This window comes from Molothrus ater, chromosome 20 (assembly GCF_012460135.2).
Source record: "Molothrus ater isolate BHLD 08-10-18 breed brown headed cowbird chromosome 20, BPBGC_Mater_1.1, whole genome shotgun sequence".
NCBI lineage: Eukaryota > Metazoa > Chordata > Aves > Passeriformes > Icteridae > Molothrus > Molothrus ater.
In genome coordinates, this window is record NC_050497.2 from 1,672,976 (window position 1) to 1,692,502 (window position 19,527).

The 19,527-nt window shown below is 50.3% G+C and overlaps 1 protein-coding gene across 1 annotated transcript in view; it reads left to right on the forward strand.

Annotated features, from left to right (window-relative positions):
* The first annotated feature begins 6,388 nt into the window (after nt 1–6,388).
* NSMF (NMDA receptor synaptonuclear signaling and neuronal migration factor) overlaps nt 6,389–19,527 on the forward strand; it is a 49,704-nt gene continuing 36,565 nt past the window's right edge. The window contains 2 exon segments of the mRNA XM_036393813.2: nt 6,389–6,580; nt 15,085–15,146. Coding sequence (XP_036249706.1) covers nt 6,474–6,580; nt 15,085–15,146 — 169 coding nt within the window. The 5' untranslated portion in view covers nt 6,389–6,473.

Here is a 19,527-nt window from a genome sequence, read left to right on the forward strand (position 1 = left end):
AGTAAGCCCCCAAGACCTTTTTCAAGGATTTTTCCCAAATTTGGGATAAAAATCTCTGCCTTTCCCTATCCTCCTCCCACAGCTGAGCACAGAGCCTCCCTTCCAAATCTCCAGTTTGGGAGGGCTGCTCTGGCTTGCTCTGCTCTGGCTTGTGCAGGAGCAGACAGACAATGTTAAACAGTATCTGACCTCTTCATAATGTGGGCAAAATCAGAGAACTTGGGAAAACGCAGTTGCTGAGGAAGAGAGAGGAGAGGGTTTAATCTTTGAGCACAGGTCACCCTGTGCTCAGGGTCTCAGTGGGCTGAGTTCCCCTCCCAGCTGGGACATGTCACGTACAGAAGGCAGGGCTGAAAGGCTGTACCCAGCCCTGGCAATAACTGATTAGGTGTTTTACTAAAAATAGCTGGGGGTGAGCTGGCCAGCATGGGGTCTGAGTGCACTGCATCCCAGCTGGTTCAGAACTGTTCACCCAGGGACTGGGACTGCCTTTGGGGCTGGGTTTGAACAAGCCTTGCTGATGCCAAATGCTTGGCCATGTAAGAACAGCTCCATGCAAATGAATCCACTCAAAGGAAAACCGTAATTCTTGACAAACTCCAACTTGTTAGCTATTGATTTTGCTTCAGTGATATATGGCCTACTTTTAATTATACCAGTGTTGGGAAAGTTATTTTCTTACAGCTCCTCATTCGAGTGAAGTTCAGACTTGATGAATTTAACAGCAACATCTTGAAGGGACTAAAGTGGCCAAGCAGGAAGGTGGAGAGGTGATACTTGAGTGACCTTCTGGCACCCAGGAGACCTTCCCAGGCACTTGGCCATAACCACTGTCCTCAAACTCTCTTCCAGTGTTGTGTGAATAAACTCCATCAGCCTCTCCAGCTGCCTCAGTGTTGTAGGTTTATCACCAGCTCTCAGGGCTGCTGTGTCTTGTCAAAAGAGCTTAACTGGGGCAGAGTATTTAAGGACAGTGGGCACATCAGTTTGTCTTCTCTTTTCAGTCCTGTGTTTTGCCCCTTCAGTAGGAACACACTCGGGCCAGGTTTTTTGTGCAGAGAAACAGGAGCAGAAGGCAGGGGGCTACAAAACATCCCTGCCCTGTCCTGTCTGTGCCAGTTCTGTGCTCTGAGCATATCCTGTTCCTGGGCAAGCACCTGCAGCTTGGTTTAAGCTGTGGTGATGTGAGCCCTGGGAAATGTCTGTGGGGAGGGGTCCCACACCTCCCTTGGCACTGCTGACCCTGGTACTCTGCCCTTCCCTGGGTGACTGACTGTGTTCTCTGCAGGGACCACAAACAGTCCTGGTCTCAATTTGGAGCACAGGAACTGCAGTCATCTCACATGGGCCATTAAACACCCCCCTTTATCCTGGTTTTATGCTTACCACACTGCTGAGTCTCTTCCCTTCTCCTGGGTTTATAGTCCCACCAAAGCCAGGAGCCAGCAGGAGGCACACATGGATCTGGGCTGGGCAGGATGATATTCAATGGAACCTGGAAGAAAAATAGGCTATTTCTGAGGATAAAGATCAGTGCAGAGCCCAGTGCTGGAGGAGTTGGGATTGTTTCCATCCTGTCTTTATCTTCGTAATTATCTCCTCTGGATGTCCTGAACCTATTGCTTAGTTATTCACTATCACGAGGTCTTTGTATAATTCTTCAGTGTCTCATGTATTTATGACCCTGAATGCCTTAACATCAGCTGCAAACTTTGTCATTCCTTTTTTTTTTTCCAATTAATTTTCAAGATAATTTCTGAATATGCTGAAGTGAGCAGAGCCCTGCCCAGGTCCCTGTGGGGCTCCTTTCCAGTCATCCCTCCATTCAGGAGCTTGCTTATTGAGTGCTGCTCTTTGGGAATCTTTTAACCAGGTATTTATCTATTTCAAGTATTTTCTGTTAATCCCATGGTAGCTGCATTCCTGTAAGACACTCGTGTGACAGACCTTTTGGAAACCCAAGCAGACTACACCTCACACTTACTGACCCCTCTAAAGAACTGTAATACATTTATCAAGCATTCATTTTTTCCAGGAAAATCAACTTTCTTTTCTTCCCAGTATTTCAAATGCATCCAACTCTGCACTAATGAGATTCTTAGTGACAATTTCACTTTGCCCAGGAGGGAACCTTAGACTTCAGGGTCTGTCTTAACCCCAAACTCTTTGATTTGTCACCTTGAAGCTCTCAGACAGTGAGGCTGTTACACACAGTGATTACATGCTACGACTAAGTAATTAAACTGTTTCACCTCTGAGCTCTCACTGGGCCCTTAGGTGAACCATCTCAGCCTGGTGCATTTGCACTCTCTAGTTTGGCTATTTATTCCTCAACTTCTTCTGCTGACACTTGAACATGAGCCAAATCCAATGCCACGTCCATATAGAGATGACTTTTGGCACAGGAACGTCTCCAAGCTTTTCCTCACTGACTACAGATGCAAAATATTCATTGTTTTTCTGTTCTGACCTTATCTCCTATGAATGATTCTCTTGCACCATAGCCAACTTCTGACTCTCCAGCTTGACGTGCTTGAAGAAGTATTTATTATTGTTTCCCTCTCCCTTTTGCAGGTTGCTGCTGTGACTGCTTTTGGCTTGCCTTATTTCTCCTTTTTTGCATTTAAATTGTCAGGATACACAGTTTTTGCTCGTTTAGACAAAAATTACATTTATAAATATAAAAAGAATGGTTCCTTAAAGTCTGAGTGTCAGAATCTGATACCTAGATCTAATAGGTTTGAGGTTCTGGGTTTTCTGCTGGACAGAGATGTGCTGTTTGGTTTGCCAGGAAGCAGAGACACCAGATTTTCAAGTGTGATGCATTTCTGTGGACAAAACCCATCCCTGGTTGGGATGGACTTTGCCTGGCTTGGGCTTCAGGGCATTGCACCTTCCCTGGTGGAAGGAGGGAACATTCCTCTGGCCAGCTGTGGTTATTTTGGAAGGTGTTTTGGGGTGAGATCCCCTGAGAGCCCCATGAGTGGAGGTTTGGGGCTCGGGTGGAGGGGCTGTGAGGCTCCCAGCCCCCTCGGCCGTTTGCCTGTGTGCATGTCTGGAGGCCCTGTTGCCATGGAGAAGCCGTGGGAACTGTGTCTGCCTGGCTCGCCTGACTTTTTTCCTAGCACGAAGCAAAGGCAGCTCTCCAGCTGTAAAGGGCCCCCTGGCTGCCTCCTCTTCTGGGGTAACCCAGACCCCTAAATGCCTGGGATAAACCCAGAGGCAGGCAGGAAACCCTAAAGGAAGGCAGGCAAGGAGCAAAAGCAAGAGGGGAATCTGCTGGGGTGCTGTGGAGTCATGGGGCTGGGTGCTTCTCCAGGCACACAGCCCAACACGGGAAATTCCCAGTGGATCTATGGGAATCTTTTGCTGTGGGAGAGGTGCAGCCCTGGGACATGGACCAGAGCATGGTTTGCATCTCCATCCTTGGAGGTGTTCAAAACCCACTGGGCCAAGCCCTGAGCATCCTCAGAGTGAGCCCTGCTCTGGGCTGGAGCCTCCCAGCCTCAGAGAGAGAGACCTTGCTGGGGAACGGGTGAGGGAGAGTCTGAGGGAGCTCCAAGAGGCACAAGTAAGAGCAGTCTGACCATGGGATGAAGATGGAGGCATCCATCTGGATGCTTTTTAATTCTGGGAATTGTTAGCACTGGGCACAGCTTCATGGAGACTGGAACTGCTTGCATGGCTCCAGTTCTCTACAGTGGTTTTTTTTTTCAGTTGCTCATTCAAAACAGATGGATTATTTTTCTCCTTTTCTGTTGTAGGAACTCTTTCGTGACATGACTGTACAACAAAAAACAGGGTGGGGGGAAGTAATGAGTAGAAATTTAATTGGAGTCATATTCTGGGGGAAAAAATCCAATATATTGAGGTTGGGTTTTGTTTTGTACATGAAAAATGTCACTGTGAGCAACTCTGGGATGCTTCCAGATAGATCTGGTGGGAACTGTGTCATGGATAGAGCAGACCTACCTGTTAGTTTGGAGGGTGAGTTATATTTTTAAGGAATTGCATTTGCCTCAACCGGCAAAATATTTAAACATAGAAATAAAGACCATTTCCCCCATCTAGTTTACATAAAGGGGAAAGAGTGTTGGGAAACACAGATTGACCTTATTTGTCAAGTATTTCCATGTCTTTATTGTGGACATGTCACTTTTTCTGCTCACAGCTTGGGCCTCAGCAAAGATACAGCTCTGAAAATTTGTTATTCATAGTGAATTGTTCAGATTGTGATAAAATTCTGCTTGGTGAGGTATTTGTATCCTGTTCCTTGTGTCCACAAAAACCAGGGGAATTGGGTACCTTCTTCATCTTTTTTCCTCTCTATAGAAATTATTTTTCAATGGGTAGGGTTAATAGACCAAACAGACTTAATTTGTTCAAATCCTCTTATATTTCTTTGCAGATTTTATGTTGGAGTCTATGGAGAGAGAGGATTGAAGCTTTTCCCCAGCTTTTGGTCTCTTCATGCAGGCTCTCTGAAGGACAGTGAAACATGAGCTTATGCTACAGCCCCTCCTCAGGTACAGACAGGACAAGGTGTGCCTGTCACTCCCTCCTTCAGCTGCCTCTTTTCACAAAACCTGTAGCAATTTTAATTATCTATAAAACTTCTACCCCTCTGTCCAATATTATTGAATGAGTGGCTCTGAGTTCCTGGCGTTCCTGCACTTGCCTGCAGAGTCAGGGGGACAATCCAAGTGCTTTTTCTGTATGTATTATGAATAATATGCAAGAATTTGCTGCCCCAGTCACTCAGGTATCCTGAAAGTAGATTTATAAAGTACTTTCCCAAGGAAAAACATTTTCCAAACCTCCCTAGGGATCGAAACCTACACCCCTGAAATTGATCTGGAGGCTGGAACCCCTCTGCTGTGAAGAAAGGCTGGAGGAGTTGGGAATGTTCAGATGGAGAAGGCTCTGGGGAGACCTTCTTGCAGCCTTTACATACTGAAAGGAGGATTATAAGGAAGATGGTGGGAGAATTTTTATCAGGGCCAGGATAAGAGGCAAAGGAATAGATTTAGACTGTGTGATAGGAAGAAAATTTTTATGATGAGGGTGGACAGACCCTGGCACAGGGTGCCCAGAGCAGCTGGGGCTGCCCCTGGATCCCTGGCAGTGCCCAAGGCCAGGCTGGATGGGGCTGGGAGCAGCCTGGGACAGTGGGAGGTGTCCCTGCCATGGCATGGGATGGAGTAGGTGATCTATGAAGGTTCCTTCCAACCCAAGCAGTTCTGTAACTGTGTGAATTGAAAATCCTCTAAGGCTGGGCTGACTGGTCGATCAGCTCCTTCTGTTGGGTTTGTTTTCAGGCACTCGATGATCTCAAGGCAGGTGTTTGCTCTGGCAGGTGACACTGGTCACAGGGAGGTTTCTGAGCACCCATCTCCCCCTCATGGCTCCGCTGTCTCCAGTCACTCCGGCAATGGCTGTGCTGCTGCTCTGGGACAACAGTGGGGAGCAGTGACTTGCTCAGGGGACAAAGCCAGTGGCGTTTGTGTCAATCCTTCAGATCTGTCGTGTCCAAAACCCGATAGTCTGACCTTCGTGACCGTGTCCACCCTGTGAGCAGATGGATGCAGCTGCCCTGGTGTGGAAAATAAATTGTGTGTGAAATCTTTCAGCCGATCTGTCAAAGGCAGGCTGCAGTTTTGTGTGAAAATGACTGATTTTTTTGCAGGTCGTACGTCTACTTCCTGACAGGAGCCTGGAAGGAGATACCCCCTGGCCTCCTCCTGCAGCCGTGTCTGACGGCTGCTGGCTGGATATTCCCCTCAGGCAGAACCAGGGAATCACAGAGCATCCCGAGCTGGAAGGGACCCCCAGGATCCCCCAGCCCAGCCCCTGTCCCTGCCCAGCCCCCCCAGCAGCCCCAGCCTGGGCATCCCTGGCAGCGCTGCCCAAAGGCTCCTGGAGCTCTGGCAGCCTCGGGGCCGTGCCCATTCCCTGGGGAGCCTGGGCAGTGCCAGCACCCTCTGGGGGAAGAGCCTTGCCCTGAGCTCAGCCTGAGCTGCCCTGGCCCAGCCCCAGCCGTGCCCTGGCTCCTGTCCCTGTCCCAGAGCAGAGATGGGAGCTGCCCCTCGGGAGGAGCCGCAGCCCCTGAGGTGTCCCTGGGCCTTTCCCTCCTCCCACTGCAGCCCCGCGCTCCCCATGCGGGGGTCCCGCCGCCCCGCGCGGCCCCTGAGGCGGGGCCGGCGCCCCCTCCCCGGCCATGATGTCAGGCGGGCGGAGGAGGTGCCGCTGGCCAAATATAGCGGCGCTTCCTGGGCGGCGGGGCGGGCTCGTCCCTCCTTCTCTCCCTCCCTCCCTCCCTGCCTCCTGCCGCAGTCAATGGGGCGGCAGCGGCCGCGGCGGAGCGCAGCGCGGGCCGGGGCCGCGGGCCGGGGGCCGGCATGGCGGGGCTCTGAGGCGGCGCGGCGGCGAGGGGCGGCGGCGCGCCCCGGCATGGGCAGCCGCGGGGCCCGGCGATGAGCGCTCCCCCGGCCGCGACCCCCCGCGCGAATATGGGCACAGCCGTGTCCAAAAGGAAGACGCTCAGGAACGAGGCCATGTCGTCCGTGGCGGCCAAAGTGAGGTGGGTGCCCAGGGTGCGGCGGGCGGTGCCTCGGGGGGCCCCGCGGTGCCGGCACCCTGCTCGCCCCCGGCCGCCTCGGGGGTCGTGCCGGGCTGGAGGGAGTCCCGAGACCCTCGGGACGAGCCCAGGTACCGGTGCGGGCACGACCCAGGGCTTGTGCCCCAGGTCCGTCCCGGGGCTGGGGAGTGGCACCTGCCGGCGGGTCCCGTCGCTGGCTGCCCCGGTGCCCCCAAAGCAGCCGCACACTCGCGGGTGGCAGCGGGCGGCCGTGCCACCCTTGCACCCCGCCGACCCTCAGCCTCTGGAGGGGTGACTGTCTCCTGAGGCGTCCCCGCCATCGGCCCGGCCACAGCACCCGCAGGGCTTTATTTGCTGGGTCGGCAAAGAGCGTGTCAGAAGTGGATTTGTCAGGGATGGATCTTTATAATCGTCGGGAATTCGGAAGCGCGGTCAGTGTGCCCGGTGGTTTCTCCTCTGCTGAAATGCCGTGCGCGTGTCCGAGGGCAAAGTCAGCAGCCTCCTTCAAGGGGTCTCGCTCCTTTGAATGGAAAAACTGCTCTCTGAAAATCTGCACCCACCACGTCTGCCCTCCCCGGCAGCGTCCCGAGCCACTACATGGACCAGTCAAGGGATTTGGGTTCTATATTGTGCCCGTTCTGGTTTTATATTGCTTGTCCTACAGTGTAGTACTTCACTCACTGCCTGATCCCAGTGCTTTTCAGTATCAAGCAAGGGAGATCCGAGAAAATATTTGCTGCTTAGTGGTACTTAGGTTTAAAAAGCTGTCAGAGACGAGCTTTGCTTTAGTGCCCTTTCCCAGGTGAAAGGACCCTTCTCCCACGCTGCAGTGCAAGTGTCACAGTAGTCATCCGGTGACTATTTGGGGGCACTGGCGCAGCTTTTTAGCTGCTCCTTCAGCACAGCTGTGCCAGGGAGTAGGTCTGTCACTGTCTCTGCTTCAGCTAGACTGGCTCTTTGCTGCTGGGGAAAAATTGGGAGAAATTAAACTTTTCAGCTGCATTATGTAACACCTTCTTTGTGTTGTTAGACAAAACTGCATTAGAATAATCTGGAGTCATGTGTAGAACTCAATCCATGTTGCTGAAAGATCTCAGTCACCTCTCTCTGTAACTCAACATTACTGCATCTCTGCTGTGTTCAGAGGAAAGAGAAGTCTTAAAGCTTGAAGTGAATGGATGAAAAGCTTGTACCTTGCCATCTGTTTGAGTTGTAAAGAAATCCATCCTTCAAACTCTGGAGTATCTCGAGGGAAAGCTCTCCAGGCAGAGCCTGCAACTTCTCCCCACGTTTTGTTGCACCCTGTCCATAACCAGTAATGAAAACATGAATGCTTTCTGTGGCATTCAGAGATTTGGAAGTGGATTCTTTGTGGTGATGTCAGCCAGGTGCGTATACAGAAAGGACACGTAAAGCACCATAAGTGCTGTGGTGGGGTTCTGGGAGTGGGATTAGGCAGTCACACAAACAACACACTCAGTAATTGGTAGGATTTCAAATGCTAGTGTGGGTGTTTGGGAGCGACTAATGTGTTTTGAACATAATGACTTGTTAGCCTACATCAGGGTGGGCAGATGTTCCTCAGGTTCTATCAACTGTGTGGAGCCCAGGAGGTGCCTCGGGGGTTCTGGTTTGCTCCATACCTGCTGACAGCTGCAGGTTCAGGTTTATGGGGGCTCTGTGGTGTCTCTCTGAAGTAAGGTGGTTTGGCCAGAAAAGTTATGAGTGGGTTTGGGCTGGGGGACATAATGTCCTTGAGGAGTGTCTGGTCACATAGACCATGGCACAGGACAGGTGCTTTTATGTGTCTTCCTGTTGATGCCCGTGCTAGAAATTCCTGATCCAGAAATCATTTGAGGAGATCGGTGAAGGTGTGGAGGGGCTCCCTGCAGAGCCCCTTTGCATGGAGAAGGTGCTGGTGGTGACAGGTGCTGTCCATATGCCTCCATCCTGCTGCTCCAGGCATGGCTCAGTCCCTGCTACCATGGGCTCTGTCATGCTCAGAATTCCTACAGTGGCAATGACCCACCTGCTGAAAGGCTTCCTGGAGCACATCACACACAGCTCCTCTGCTCTGCCCTGGGTTCTCCTTCATGTATCTCCTGCATCCTTATCTACAGCAAGGACTCTGTAGGACACTGGGTAAGGCTACAGAGAGACTGTTCTGTCCACCCCACAAGGGCTGGGCACTTGGGTCACCTGTGTGGGTAGCACTGCTGCAATGGTCATGTGCCCTGTGGGTGTAGGCAGCTGGGGGATCCTGGGATTGCTTCTCTGCATCTTCTGGGCTCTGTCCTGTTCATATTTGTCATGACTTCTCTTTAGAGAGAAAAATCCTCTCCTGGAATTCTGCTGCAAGTCCAGGTGACCATGGTGTGTATTTCTTACATGTGGCTGGAGTGCATGTGCACACTTGGCTGTTCTACTGAGCAAGGAGCAGGGCTTGTTTGCTGGTGTGAGTAATGGGATCCAGGCAGGAGGTGCAGGCTCCCTAGATTGTTAAATTAAAATCTCTGCAGAGCCACTCAGGGGAGTTTCATGTCCCAGGAGCATTAATTAAGCTCCATGCAGCTTGTTGTGTGCTGGGTCTTTTAAGTAGCATTTTACAAACTAAGGACACAATTGCTGTGTGCCAGCGCTGTGGAGAGCACCCTCGATGCTGCTGACTTTGGTCTCCGTGGTGTCTTCTCTTGGGGGAGTTGCAGTGCCCTGCACGCCCAGGAAAGGCTGTGCTTGGTGCTGCTGCTGTGATCTCCTGTGAAGGGCTTGGATGTGAGATCTCCCTGCCAGGAGGGATTGTTCCCTCCCTGCGTGTGCTTTTATTGCCCTGCAGCTCCTGGGCCCCGGTGCCGAAGGCAGGGCTGACGCAGTTGTCCTTGAGCGGTGACCTTGGTGCTGCCCCTCTGCTGGCAGCCTCTCCAGGGCCCGGGCTGTGCCTATCTGACCTGTGCTCCTTGGCTTCCTCAGAACTTTTCCAAGGGTGCAGATGAACCAAAGCCCTTCAGAAATGGGCTTTCCTTGCCCTTGGTCCCTTGACACCTGCAGGAAAACACTGGCACCCCAAATGAAGCAATAAAGCAGATGCTTTCCTGCAGCTCTGCTTTGTATTGTGCTGGCCTACAGCTGTTCTTTGGGAGAATGTGACAGTGAGAGCAAAGAGACATGAGGCTTTTGCTGGGTGTTCCAGAACCATCTCTTCTTGCAGTCATTAGCACAGGAAATATTTGAATTGAGAGTGTAGTTTGTCTTGCCCAATTCCATGACCTTGGCATCTAGTCCAGGGTAGCCCACAGAGGGATAAGAGTTTGGTCTCACTCCCTCTCTTCCTGCCTAGAGAGGGATGAAGAGTGGCTTTGAACACAGCATTAGTGAAAGGGTGGATTTTTCATTGATGGAATGCAGAGGTAAGTGACCATGTACCTTATCCCAGGCTTCGTGCTGCGTGAGTGATTTTTGGCTTAGCTTGGGGTTCTTCATGGAGTCTAGATTCTTCTTTTCTGCTTGTGAATTATCTGAGGAATGGTATGAACTGTCTCTTTGATTGCCTTTTTCTTTTAACTTCTGCTGCTCTTCCTCTCTTCTCCTGTCCAAACTTCATGATCATAAATTACTCCAATACTGTGGAGTCTCTAAGACCCATTGCCGACATCCAATCTCTCCTTATTGAGTGTGAGAATTCTGAAATTAAAATTTTCCAGCTACCATTTTTCTACAGAGATATTTTAGAAAACTAATTTTTGTCAGGGTATTGTTACTATTAGGCTTAAATAACGTAGGTGTCACCAGTCTTTAATGACTGAGCTGTTAACTGTGGCTGTGCTGGAGGTGTTCCCTTCTCTGCTTGGTGACAAGAGCAGGATTGCTGCTGTAGGAGGATGTAGGTCCTGATGATGCAGGTCTCTTCTCTCCTGTATGCCTGAGATGCAGCACTGGCAGATGCTGTCACAACAGATTCCTGCTGCAACTTCTCTGGGCATTACTTCTGAAGGAACATGAGAAGGTGGTGGGTGTTCTTTGTTTTTCTGTGTAATACTCCTGAATAGTCCAGGTTTTGCTGAGCTTACTGCTAAATGGAGTTATCTGAGGTCTTTCCTGTATCTCTGAGTGTTTCAATCTGCATTTCTTCACTCTGTAAGTGTCAGTTTGGTGGATAAATTTATGTGCATCTGTTTCTCATAGCTGCTCGTGTGCATCAAGGCCCCTTTTATCCTGTTGATGTGATTATTTCAGAGACATGAAGGCCATTCTGTGCTTATTACATTGTAATTGAGATCTTTGTTATTTGGCGGCTTTGCTCCTTCGAGCAAATCTCTGTCTAGACTGTCTGTGCCTCTTCACAGTGCTCTTCCAGACCCGAGCCCAGCTCTGACATCTGAGGCACAGTGAATACTGGAAAATGCCCCAGAAGGGCAGCTGCCTTTGCTGCCTGTATTGTGCTGCCCCGTCCCTCCTTCCCTCCCTGGAGCCTTTCTGATGGAATTCTGGAGGAAATGCTGGTGTTTTCTGAGGCTTGTCTGTGCTGGTTAGGCTCAGCAGCACAGTGTGCTAGAGCCCTGGTCCCTGCTTGATGTCCTTTGTTAAATCAAGCTGTGCTGACTGTGTGACATGCAGGTCTGCTCTGCCACTAGAATGAAAACCTCTCTACAGATGAGTCAGGGCTAAACTTGTCCTGTCATCAGCTGATCACCTCTCAGTGCTACCTGCTCATTGGTATGCAGCTTTTGCAGTGTCATACACTCAGGGTTATAGCTCACCGGCCCATGGAGCTGTGAGGCACCATGTATTCATCTCATTTATGTGAAACAAGCTTTCTTTTCCATCTTTTGCTCTTAAATTATCCCAAGGTGTCTCTGCTCAGAGCCCAGTTGAAGGGGTTTATGTCCAGTGCTGTCCAGTGGTGTGAGGGGGCTTGAACTCCATTGGCAGTGATAGTGGAGGCAGAGCTGAGCTGAGGAAAAGTCTGATTGTGTGACTTGTGGTAACAGATAAAAGAGAGAGAAAAGAATAGGATGAATAGAACAGCTGCCATCTGTTTGAATCGTGCTCTGGCTTTACTGTGACCAAGCCGATGGGGTAGCAGGGAGAGTGGAGCAATGGCACAGTAACAATGCAGGCGAGTGCTGGTGAGCTGAGGGCACTGTGAGGGCAGGGGAGGAGCACAAAAGGCTTGGCAAGGGGCAGGTGGCCATTAGGAGCAAGTGTGGCCATCAGAGTCCCCTTGGCAAAGGGCACGTGCGGGCATCTGCGGGAGATCGCTGAGGCACGGCCAAGGAGGAGCCGAGGGCACTGGGGAAGCAGGAGTGCAGAAGGGAACCGCTGAGATAATAGGCACAATAATTAGAGGCAAGTTTCGGGTGTAATTGGCTGGAAACCCCCTGCTGCACGCTGTGCTGTGTTCACCAGGGCTGGGGAGCTGTGCCCACGTGTCTGTTTGTTTGCTCCTGGGTTGGCTTGAAGGCTCTGGGAGCCTTGGGGTGGAATGGCCAGGACAGAGCTGCAGGCTCAGCCTGGGCAGGGAGCAATGCTTTTGAGCAATGCCCAGCCCTCCAAAGCTTCTACCCAGACCTGCACCAGAGCTCTGGGTATGGCCTGATCTCTGGGTGTGACCTGTTCTCTAGGAGCTCTGGCACCTGGGCTTGTACCCTCCTCCCTCCTCTGCATAGGGAAACGAGAGTGAGGTCAGAGACACTGCGGCGCCTTCCAGCTGGAGCTCTTACTGAGTGGCACTGTTTTCACCATGGAATACGCTGGGCTGGAGGGCAGCAGTGCTTCTCTGGCTCTGTCGTAGCTAGTTATCAATTTTGGTCTTAGGAAATGCTTTGTGCTGGTTTTTTGAGCCCATGGTTTGCAAGTTAAAGGTGAAACCTTGGTTCAGATTTTCAGACAGACAAAACAGCTTCGGGCACTGGCAAAGAGATGAATGGAGACAGTGACATGAATTTGGAACTCGTGGAGCTTTTGATCTAGTTAGAGATTTATCATCATATTTCAGCATTTTTTGTGTAAATCACCATGTTCTCTCACTGATAATTTACCTGAGAACTTGCTTGCTATTATTTTTTCTACATGGAATGACTGCCGATGCAAAAGAGAAGCCTCAAAGTTTTTCCCAATGGCCTAAGTGCCTGCCCATTTGTGAATGGTGTTGGTGATTCCTCACAAAGACAGACATTTCCATGGGAAGCCTCGGAGTCCCAGAAATTTTGGTGGAAGAGATCTCAGAATCTCATGCCCAGCCATCTTATTAAAGCCATGCTGTTGCTGGTGGTGTGCAGGATCAGCCACAGCTTTGGCTGAGCTTTAACCATCTCTGAGATGGACTACAGGAGCAGCTCAGGAATTTTCTTGCAGCTGAATAGCCTAATGTTAAAGTCATAGAACTGTTAAGGTTAGAAAAGACCTCCAAGGTCAGTGAGTCCAACTGCAAACCAAAACCTGCCACATCCATCACTAAACCATGTCCCCAGGTGCCACATCCCCACTTCCAGGGATTTTGACTCAACCACCTCCATGAAGCAGCCACACTCCAGTTCCCAATTTTGAACTTGTGTGGTGTTCCAGGATCAAGTCTTGCTTTTTGCCTGGGCAGAAAGGTTGAGGGTGCCAGGAACATCCATGAGGTGCTTGTCCTCCTGGGTGGGTGAACCATGATGTTCACCCCTGTGCCTTTCACAGTGGGGATTGTGGGCTGGTTGTAGAGCTCCCCATGTGACAGAGCCTCCTTGTGACCACCTCTGGGGGTGTTAGGCACTGAGGGGGACAGTTTGGGCAGCTGCCACCCCAAGCCAGAGTTTAACGGTACAGCCTGGAGCTGGACATGTAAGAATCCAAAACCAGGGAAAACCTAGCATTGTCTGTTAGTATGAAAAGATACAGAAGCTTAAACCTTTCTTCCTGCACAGCTCCAGCTGTGCTGCTCCAAAGCATTTTGCATTTGACTGTGCTGAAATTTAGTCCCAGAGAGATTAAATTACTCTTTCTTCATTGTTCATATTGATCCTGTGTTGCTGGCTGTGGAAGACAAATGGACTTCCCACTCCCTCCAGCCCGAGTCACTCTGGGAAGTGCACTGGAGCCTTGTTAACCTTTTCTCCTCTGGGAGGGGGTGCATAAAAGCAGTAGGGAAGATCCTGCCTACACAAGCTGGGATATGCAAAGCAGAAGGTGGTTTTGGAGGTCAAAGCCATTTCCCACTTAGATGTTTAATGGCCATTTTGAGCCTTTTGCAGCAGCTTGAGCTGGAGAGGATGTTCTGAGGCTGAGCACCCCTCAAGGAGGAGGACAGTGGATGTGATGCCTCGGGGTGGAGAGTCTTCTCTGTTGCCGTAAATCTTGTCCTTCCCCAGGAGATGCTGATGTGCTTGAGGGCTGAGGGTGCTCAGCTCTGGGTTTCTTGGCTTGGCTTGGCTTGGCTTGGCTTGGCTTGGCTTGCCAAGGAGGTGGGTGGCTGTTTCACCTCCCTCTTTGCCAGTCTCCACCCTGGGCTGCCCAGTGGCAACTCAGCTACAGACCTTGGAGAGATTGTGCTACAAACCTGGGGAAAATGGATGCCTGGGGAAAACCTGGCTCTAGTATTGGCTCTCTTGAGTCACAGGTCTGTTAGATACAGGAGAGCAATCACAGCACCAGGACATTACAAATGCCCTGGCAGCTGGAGTCTGGAGGTTACTGTATTCCATGCCTTGACCAAGGGTTCCTTTCCTGTGTGAGTTGCATGCAGAGAGCTCTTCCCTGGTTGGAATATTCATAGGTTTGCTCTCTTACGTGGGCCTGGATGTGTGATAAGGGTTGAGCTTGCCCTGCTTGCTTGATTCTTAATATATACCAGTAAAATCTCAGTCATCCACAGGACTGGAATCCATCAGAGAAGCAGGAACTGCTTTTGTGGGAGGTTGTGGGTGACTCTCAAATAAGCTTGTCCAGTAATCCAAATACTGACATAGCTGGGGCTTGAGAATTTAGGCTTCAGGTAGGTAAAAAGGGCATTAGCATCCATCTGAGCTGTGGTGGCTCCCAGCTGGGAGCTTTCAGGACCTGTAGGAGCTTGGAGTGGTGGTTGGCTCTGGGGTGGATATGGCTCCTTCCTGGGCTGCCAGGAGGGGCTTAACTCAGGGGGGCTGGAGACAGTGAGCCAGGTCCTGTGTGCATCACAGATTTCATGCAGGTGCATTTCAATTCTGTTCTTTCATTTTTATAACAGAGAAGCTAAAGCCTAAACTAGTCCTGGATTTCTAGTCCAGCTCTGTTTCCCAGTTTGGCCAGGGAAACACTGATGTTCCACCAGAACCACTGGAATCCTGGTGTGTAGCGAGGAAGCCTCTCTGCTCTGGCAGTGAATTTCCGTGGGTGTCACCTGAGGCTGAGGGAATGGCAGCTGCAGGGGCACAGCAGTGTGTTGGTATTGAACTGTTCCTTCTTTCCTTGGCTTTAAGCATCTCAAAACTCTTTCTTTCTCTCCTTGGCTGCCTCCTGATGCTGGGACACAGAGCGGCGAGGGCTTTTGGAGAATACCTTTCACAAAACCATCCTGAAGGCAGAAATGGCTCAGGTAAGAGAACTGATGTGCCTTGGTTATGCCTATGTGTGCCTGCAGCTATGGTTAATAGCTTTAGAATGAAAGTACATTTATCTCTCTGTCATGAACAGTGAGATCTCAGCAGCAGAGAGGCAGGAGGAGTTGCCCCCAAGGAGAAAAGGCAGTTTGGTGACCCAAGGCTTGGGTGGGCTGTGGGGGTGAGTTCAGTTGAGGAACAAGTGCCCTGTCATAAATTCACCCCTACAGCTTAGGAGAAGTTGCAGCTGGGAAGTGACTGCACTGCACAAGGCTTCTGCACTGGTTTGTGACTCCCAGGTCTTGCTTTCACTGGGGTATAGAAAACAGGTGAGTTATATTCTGTTCACTGGTGTAAATCCTTGCTGGCAAAGGTGACATCTGGATTTATTCCAGGGGTTTGCTTCAACAGGGGTAAACTGAGATTTGCCTAGATGAGGGCACTACATGTGCTGGCTAATGTGTCACTATTTTCCATGTAGATATTGTCCCCATCAGCTTATCATGAGTTCTGCTTGATGGGCAGGAGAGTGCAGGATAAACTCACCTGACCTCTAACAGGGCTGTGTCTTCTCTGTGATGAAAGAACATATTATGCAGGCAGTTAATTCGTTGCAAAACCTACAGAAAGTCCTGTGTAATCCACAGAAAGTCTGTGTGAAAAGCAACAAATTGTTCAGTGCTGTTGAGCTGCTGTGCAGGGGATAAAGTTATTAAATAGAATGTAATGTAGAGTGATGTTATCATTTTAGGTAAGCTGTGTGTGTTTAAGCCTGTCCAGGAGATGCCTCTTGCTCTAAGAGCAGTCACACAGTCTTTGGCTGCCAGCTGAGTCTTTCCTTTTCTCTGGGATCTGTTCTAATGACCTTTACATTGTCCTTGGCTGAATGGTGCTAATGTTGGGAATGGAAAGGCTCTAAGACAATGTACCGAGGTTGTCTTGGATTCTTTTCATGAGGATCTCCAGGGACACTTTACTTATAATATTTGGTCTAAGAACAGCATGTGGAGGTAGGAAGGGAAGGGCTGGGGTTTGGTGCAAATTCCCTTTTTCTTTGTTCCTTCCATCGTGGCCATTTCTGCAGCTGCTTCTGTCTCCTGGAGTCTCTGCCAGTCCTTTTTGCAGCCCCCTCACCCCAGTTTCCAACAGGAAGAAGTGTTGGCTCCTGCTTGTTTTGTAGTGCCCTTGTAGTACCTGTGGGGTCGTGTTGGGGCCAGGCAGAGAATCTCTAATGGAGAGAAGAGGAAATTGCAGATCTGTTCAGGTGCCTGAGGCCTGGGCAGCCCTGGTCAGATCCAGGGAGTGGGAGCCTCTCTGATGTGCACTTCAAAAGCTGCTGTTTAACTCATCCTTGGGGTGCTCCTGGATTCTCTGATCGTGGGTGAGGAGAGCATGGGAATGGAGCAGATGTGACTCCTGGATCATGTGTCACAGCCAGGCTCCCCAGAGCAGCATTTCAGCCCTGTCTCTGCTTGTGACATCCATAAGCTCTCCAGGGAAGCCTTTTCACCCACTGCCCCTTGGTGTATCAGCCTTGAGATTGTTTTTGAATCCAGGAGAATTTAGTTGCTACAGGCAAGAATGAAGCAGTGAGAAACACATTTGGAAATGCCACAATACTTATGGGATCCTTAAGTATTCACTTGGAAAGGAATAAAATTCCCTAGAAATTACTCTAAATTCTGAGGAAGAGGGGAGGGAAAAAAAGAATCGTCATTTTTAAGTCATCTTCTGAAATTCTGCAATGTATAACTTAACACAGTCTGTAACACTTCTTTATAAATAACCCCAGTAGGAAGGTTGCTATCCAATAAAAAACACTGCAAGTAGAAAATTTGGCTCCTTTTAGTTCATCCCAGCAGCCTGATGACAGGGAAGTCACATCTTTCCTTCCTGCAGAAATTCCATCTCAGGATCACTTGTTCAAGTTCTGGAGGCTTCACCTTTGGCTGGGCAGGATGCTGGAGCTGCAGTGTGAGCTGCCCCCAGTGCCTGCAGGGAAGCAAAGGAAGGGCTCTGCTGCAGAAGGTGAAGGCATAGCACAGATCCAGAGGGACCTGAATGGGCTCCAGCTCCTCAGAGAGCAGCAGAGGCAGTGTGAGCAGGGAGAGCACCTGCATGCTGTGCTGTTGAATTCCCACTTGCATGGGTTGGTGCCTTAGGTCCTGAAAGCACAGTGCTCCAAAGAATCGAACCCTCAGTGCCTGTATGTGTCTGTCAGCTCTGAGCTTTCACCTGAGTGCTGTACCTGGTGGGACAGGCCTGTTTCTGCTGTCAAAACCCCAGATGTGCACCCAGGTGCTGCCTGCACTGCCAGCAAACTGAGCTGGGATGAAGGCTCTGGCCTAAATATGACTGGAAGGAGGCAAGCCTTGGTTCAGTCCAGAAAAAAAATGGTTTAAGAAATACTTAAAGTCACTGATGAATGCAGTGAGGGAAAAGAGGTGTGGATTTTGAGGAGCAGGAAGGTGGCAGAGCCATCAGTGGGACAATGAAGGCATAACTGGAGGAGAAAAGGGCAGGATCCTCCTTTTCTGGACCCAGGAGCTAGAACCCTTCTCTCCCCCTGTGCAGGGCAGTCCTCATGCAGAAAATGAGGCGGGTGTGAATCTTTGGGATGTCAGTTCTTTGCTGCTTTATGTGCTGGTTCAGCTCCTCAGCAGAGGGGTGAAGCTCTGACAGCCCAGGCAGCCCCAGGAGATCCATGGGAGATGCCAGGTGTGCAGACACTGCCCCAACCTGCTCCACTTCTGCTGCACTTTATTCTCTGAGGATTGTCCATTTCAGTTTGCATTTTTTATCTTTTTAGTCCCTTGACTCCAAGGAAAGGAAAAGATACAGTGGCTGTTGCATCCCTCATAACTTCACATTCTACAGCTGATCAAAGAGCTGCTCCTTCAGTCATAACTTCTATTTGTGGTGGCTCCTCTGGAGAGCTTGTGTGTTTGTGTGTGGCAGAATGTCTTGGAGAGACTGGGGAGTGGTAATGAAGAGCTGCAGAGGGATTGTAGATCAGCAGGACAGGCCAGCTGCCTCGTCCAAGGGCTGAGTTATGTGCAAGGCTGTGTTTTCCTTCTGTTTTCAGTTAAAGTGCAGTGTGCATGCTCTGTTTGCTTTGCTGGGGCAGGGTGTGGAGCTGCACAGGTACAGAGGCTTGCAGGTGTTGCAGGGTGTACATGGGGGGAAGAAAGGTGAGGGGGAGCATTTGTTGGTTACAGCTTCTGATTCTTGCTCATGTGAGGCCTGAGAACTTCATGGCTCAGACATGTTGTGTGACTATTCCTATGCAACTCTCCTGGAAGAGTCTTATCCTGGAAGATTTTTTTTCCAGGTGAATGCAGAGGTGCATTTACCTCTCCTCTTTCTCAGAGGTTTTGTCAGGGATGATGACCATACAGAATTTTCTTCCCTCTGTTTGCCTTTTGGAGCAAGGCAGTTGCCTGGTGGTGGGGTATGAATGCAGAGGATGGAGGGGGTTGTCCCTTTGGGATCACTCAGATTTTTTTCCCCTGATCTTTAAAATATTTTGAGGAATTAGAAAGAAAGGGAGGGTTGGACTCTGCTGCAGGTGACAGGATATGGATGTGTTGAGGGAGCTGGTGCCAGGCTGCTGATGCATCTCCTGCTCTCTTCCTGCCTCTGTTGATTGCTGGTTTATTTATGCAGGCTGGAGGTCTGGGAGGGTTCCCACGACGAGCACTCTGTCTCGTTCAGCATTCACTCTGCCTCCAAGGCTGTGGCCAGAGTCTTTGCTGACTATTGTAGCTTTCTGCTACTTTTAATGTAGAAGTGGGTGTCCCTTGGGACAGACTTAGAAGAAAGATACAGAAAGGGATTAAAATGTGAAAGGGAAGTGTAAAAAGGCTGCAGAGAATAAAGCATGGAATAAGTAATCACTCAGTCTTACAGAACTCATGGAATTTTGGACATTCTCCAGCTTAGGTGTCAGAGGCCCCACACTGAGATAATGCACATTAGATTTTATCTCCATGTTCTGGAACTGTGAGAAGAAAAGGTACCAGGGCATGGGGCAGTGACATTGAGAAGGACAGCAAGCAGAGCCTTTGAGAAATTCCCTGCTGTCTGGGGAAGCAGGGATCTGTTCTGGTGTGAGCTGGGATTCAGACACAAGGATCGGGAGGGAGCTGTGGGAGGTTTTTCTTGTTACTGTTTTAGTCTGTTTTGCTCAGTGGGGTTATTGGGAGGGCAGCTGCTGCTGCTGGAGTGGGGGGCTGGAGGATGCAGCCCTGGGCTGCCTGTTGTGACCAGCTGCTCTGGGCAAGCTGTGTGGGAAAGGGTGAGATCCAATATAAAATGTCCTTGGTGCTGCAGGGGTGATGGGCCTTGGGCACGAGCTGTGAGCCAAATTCTCCATGG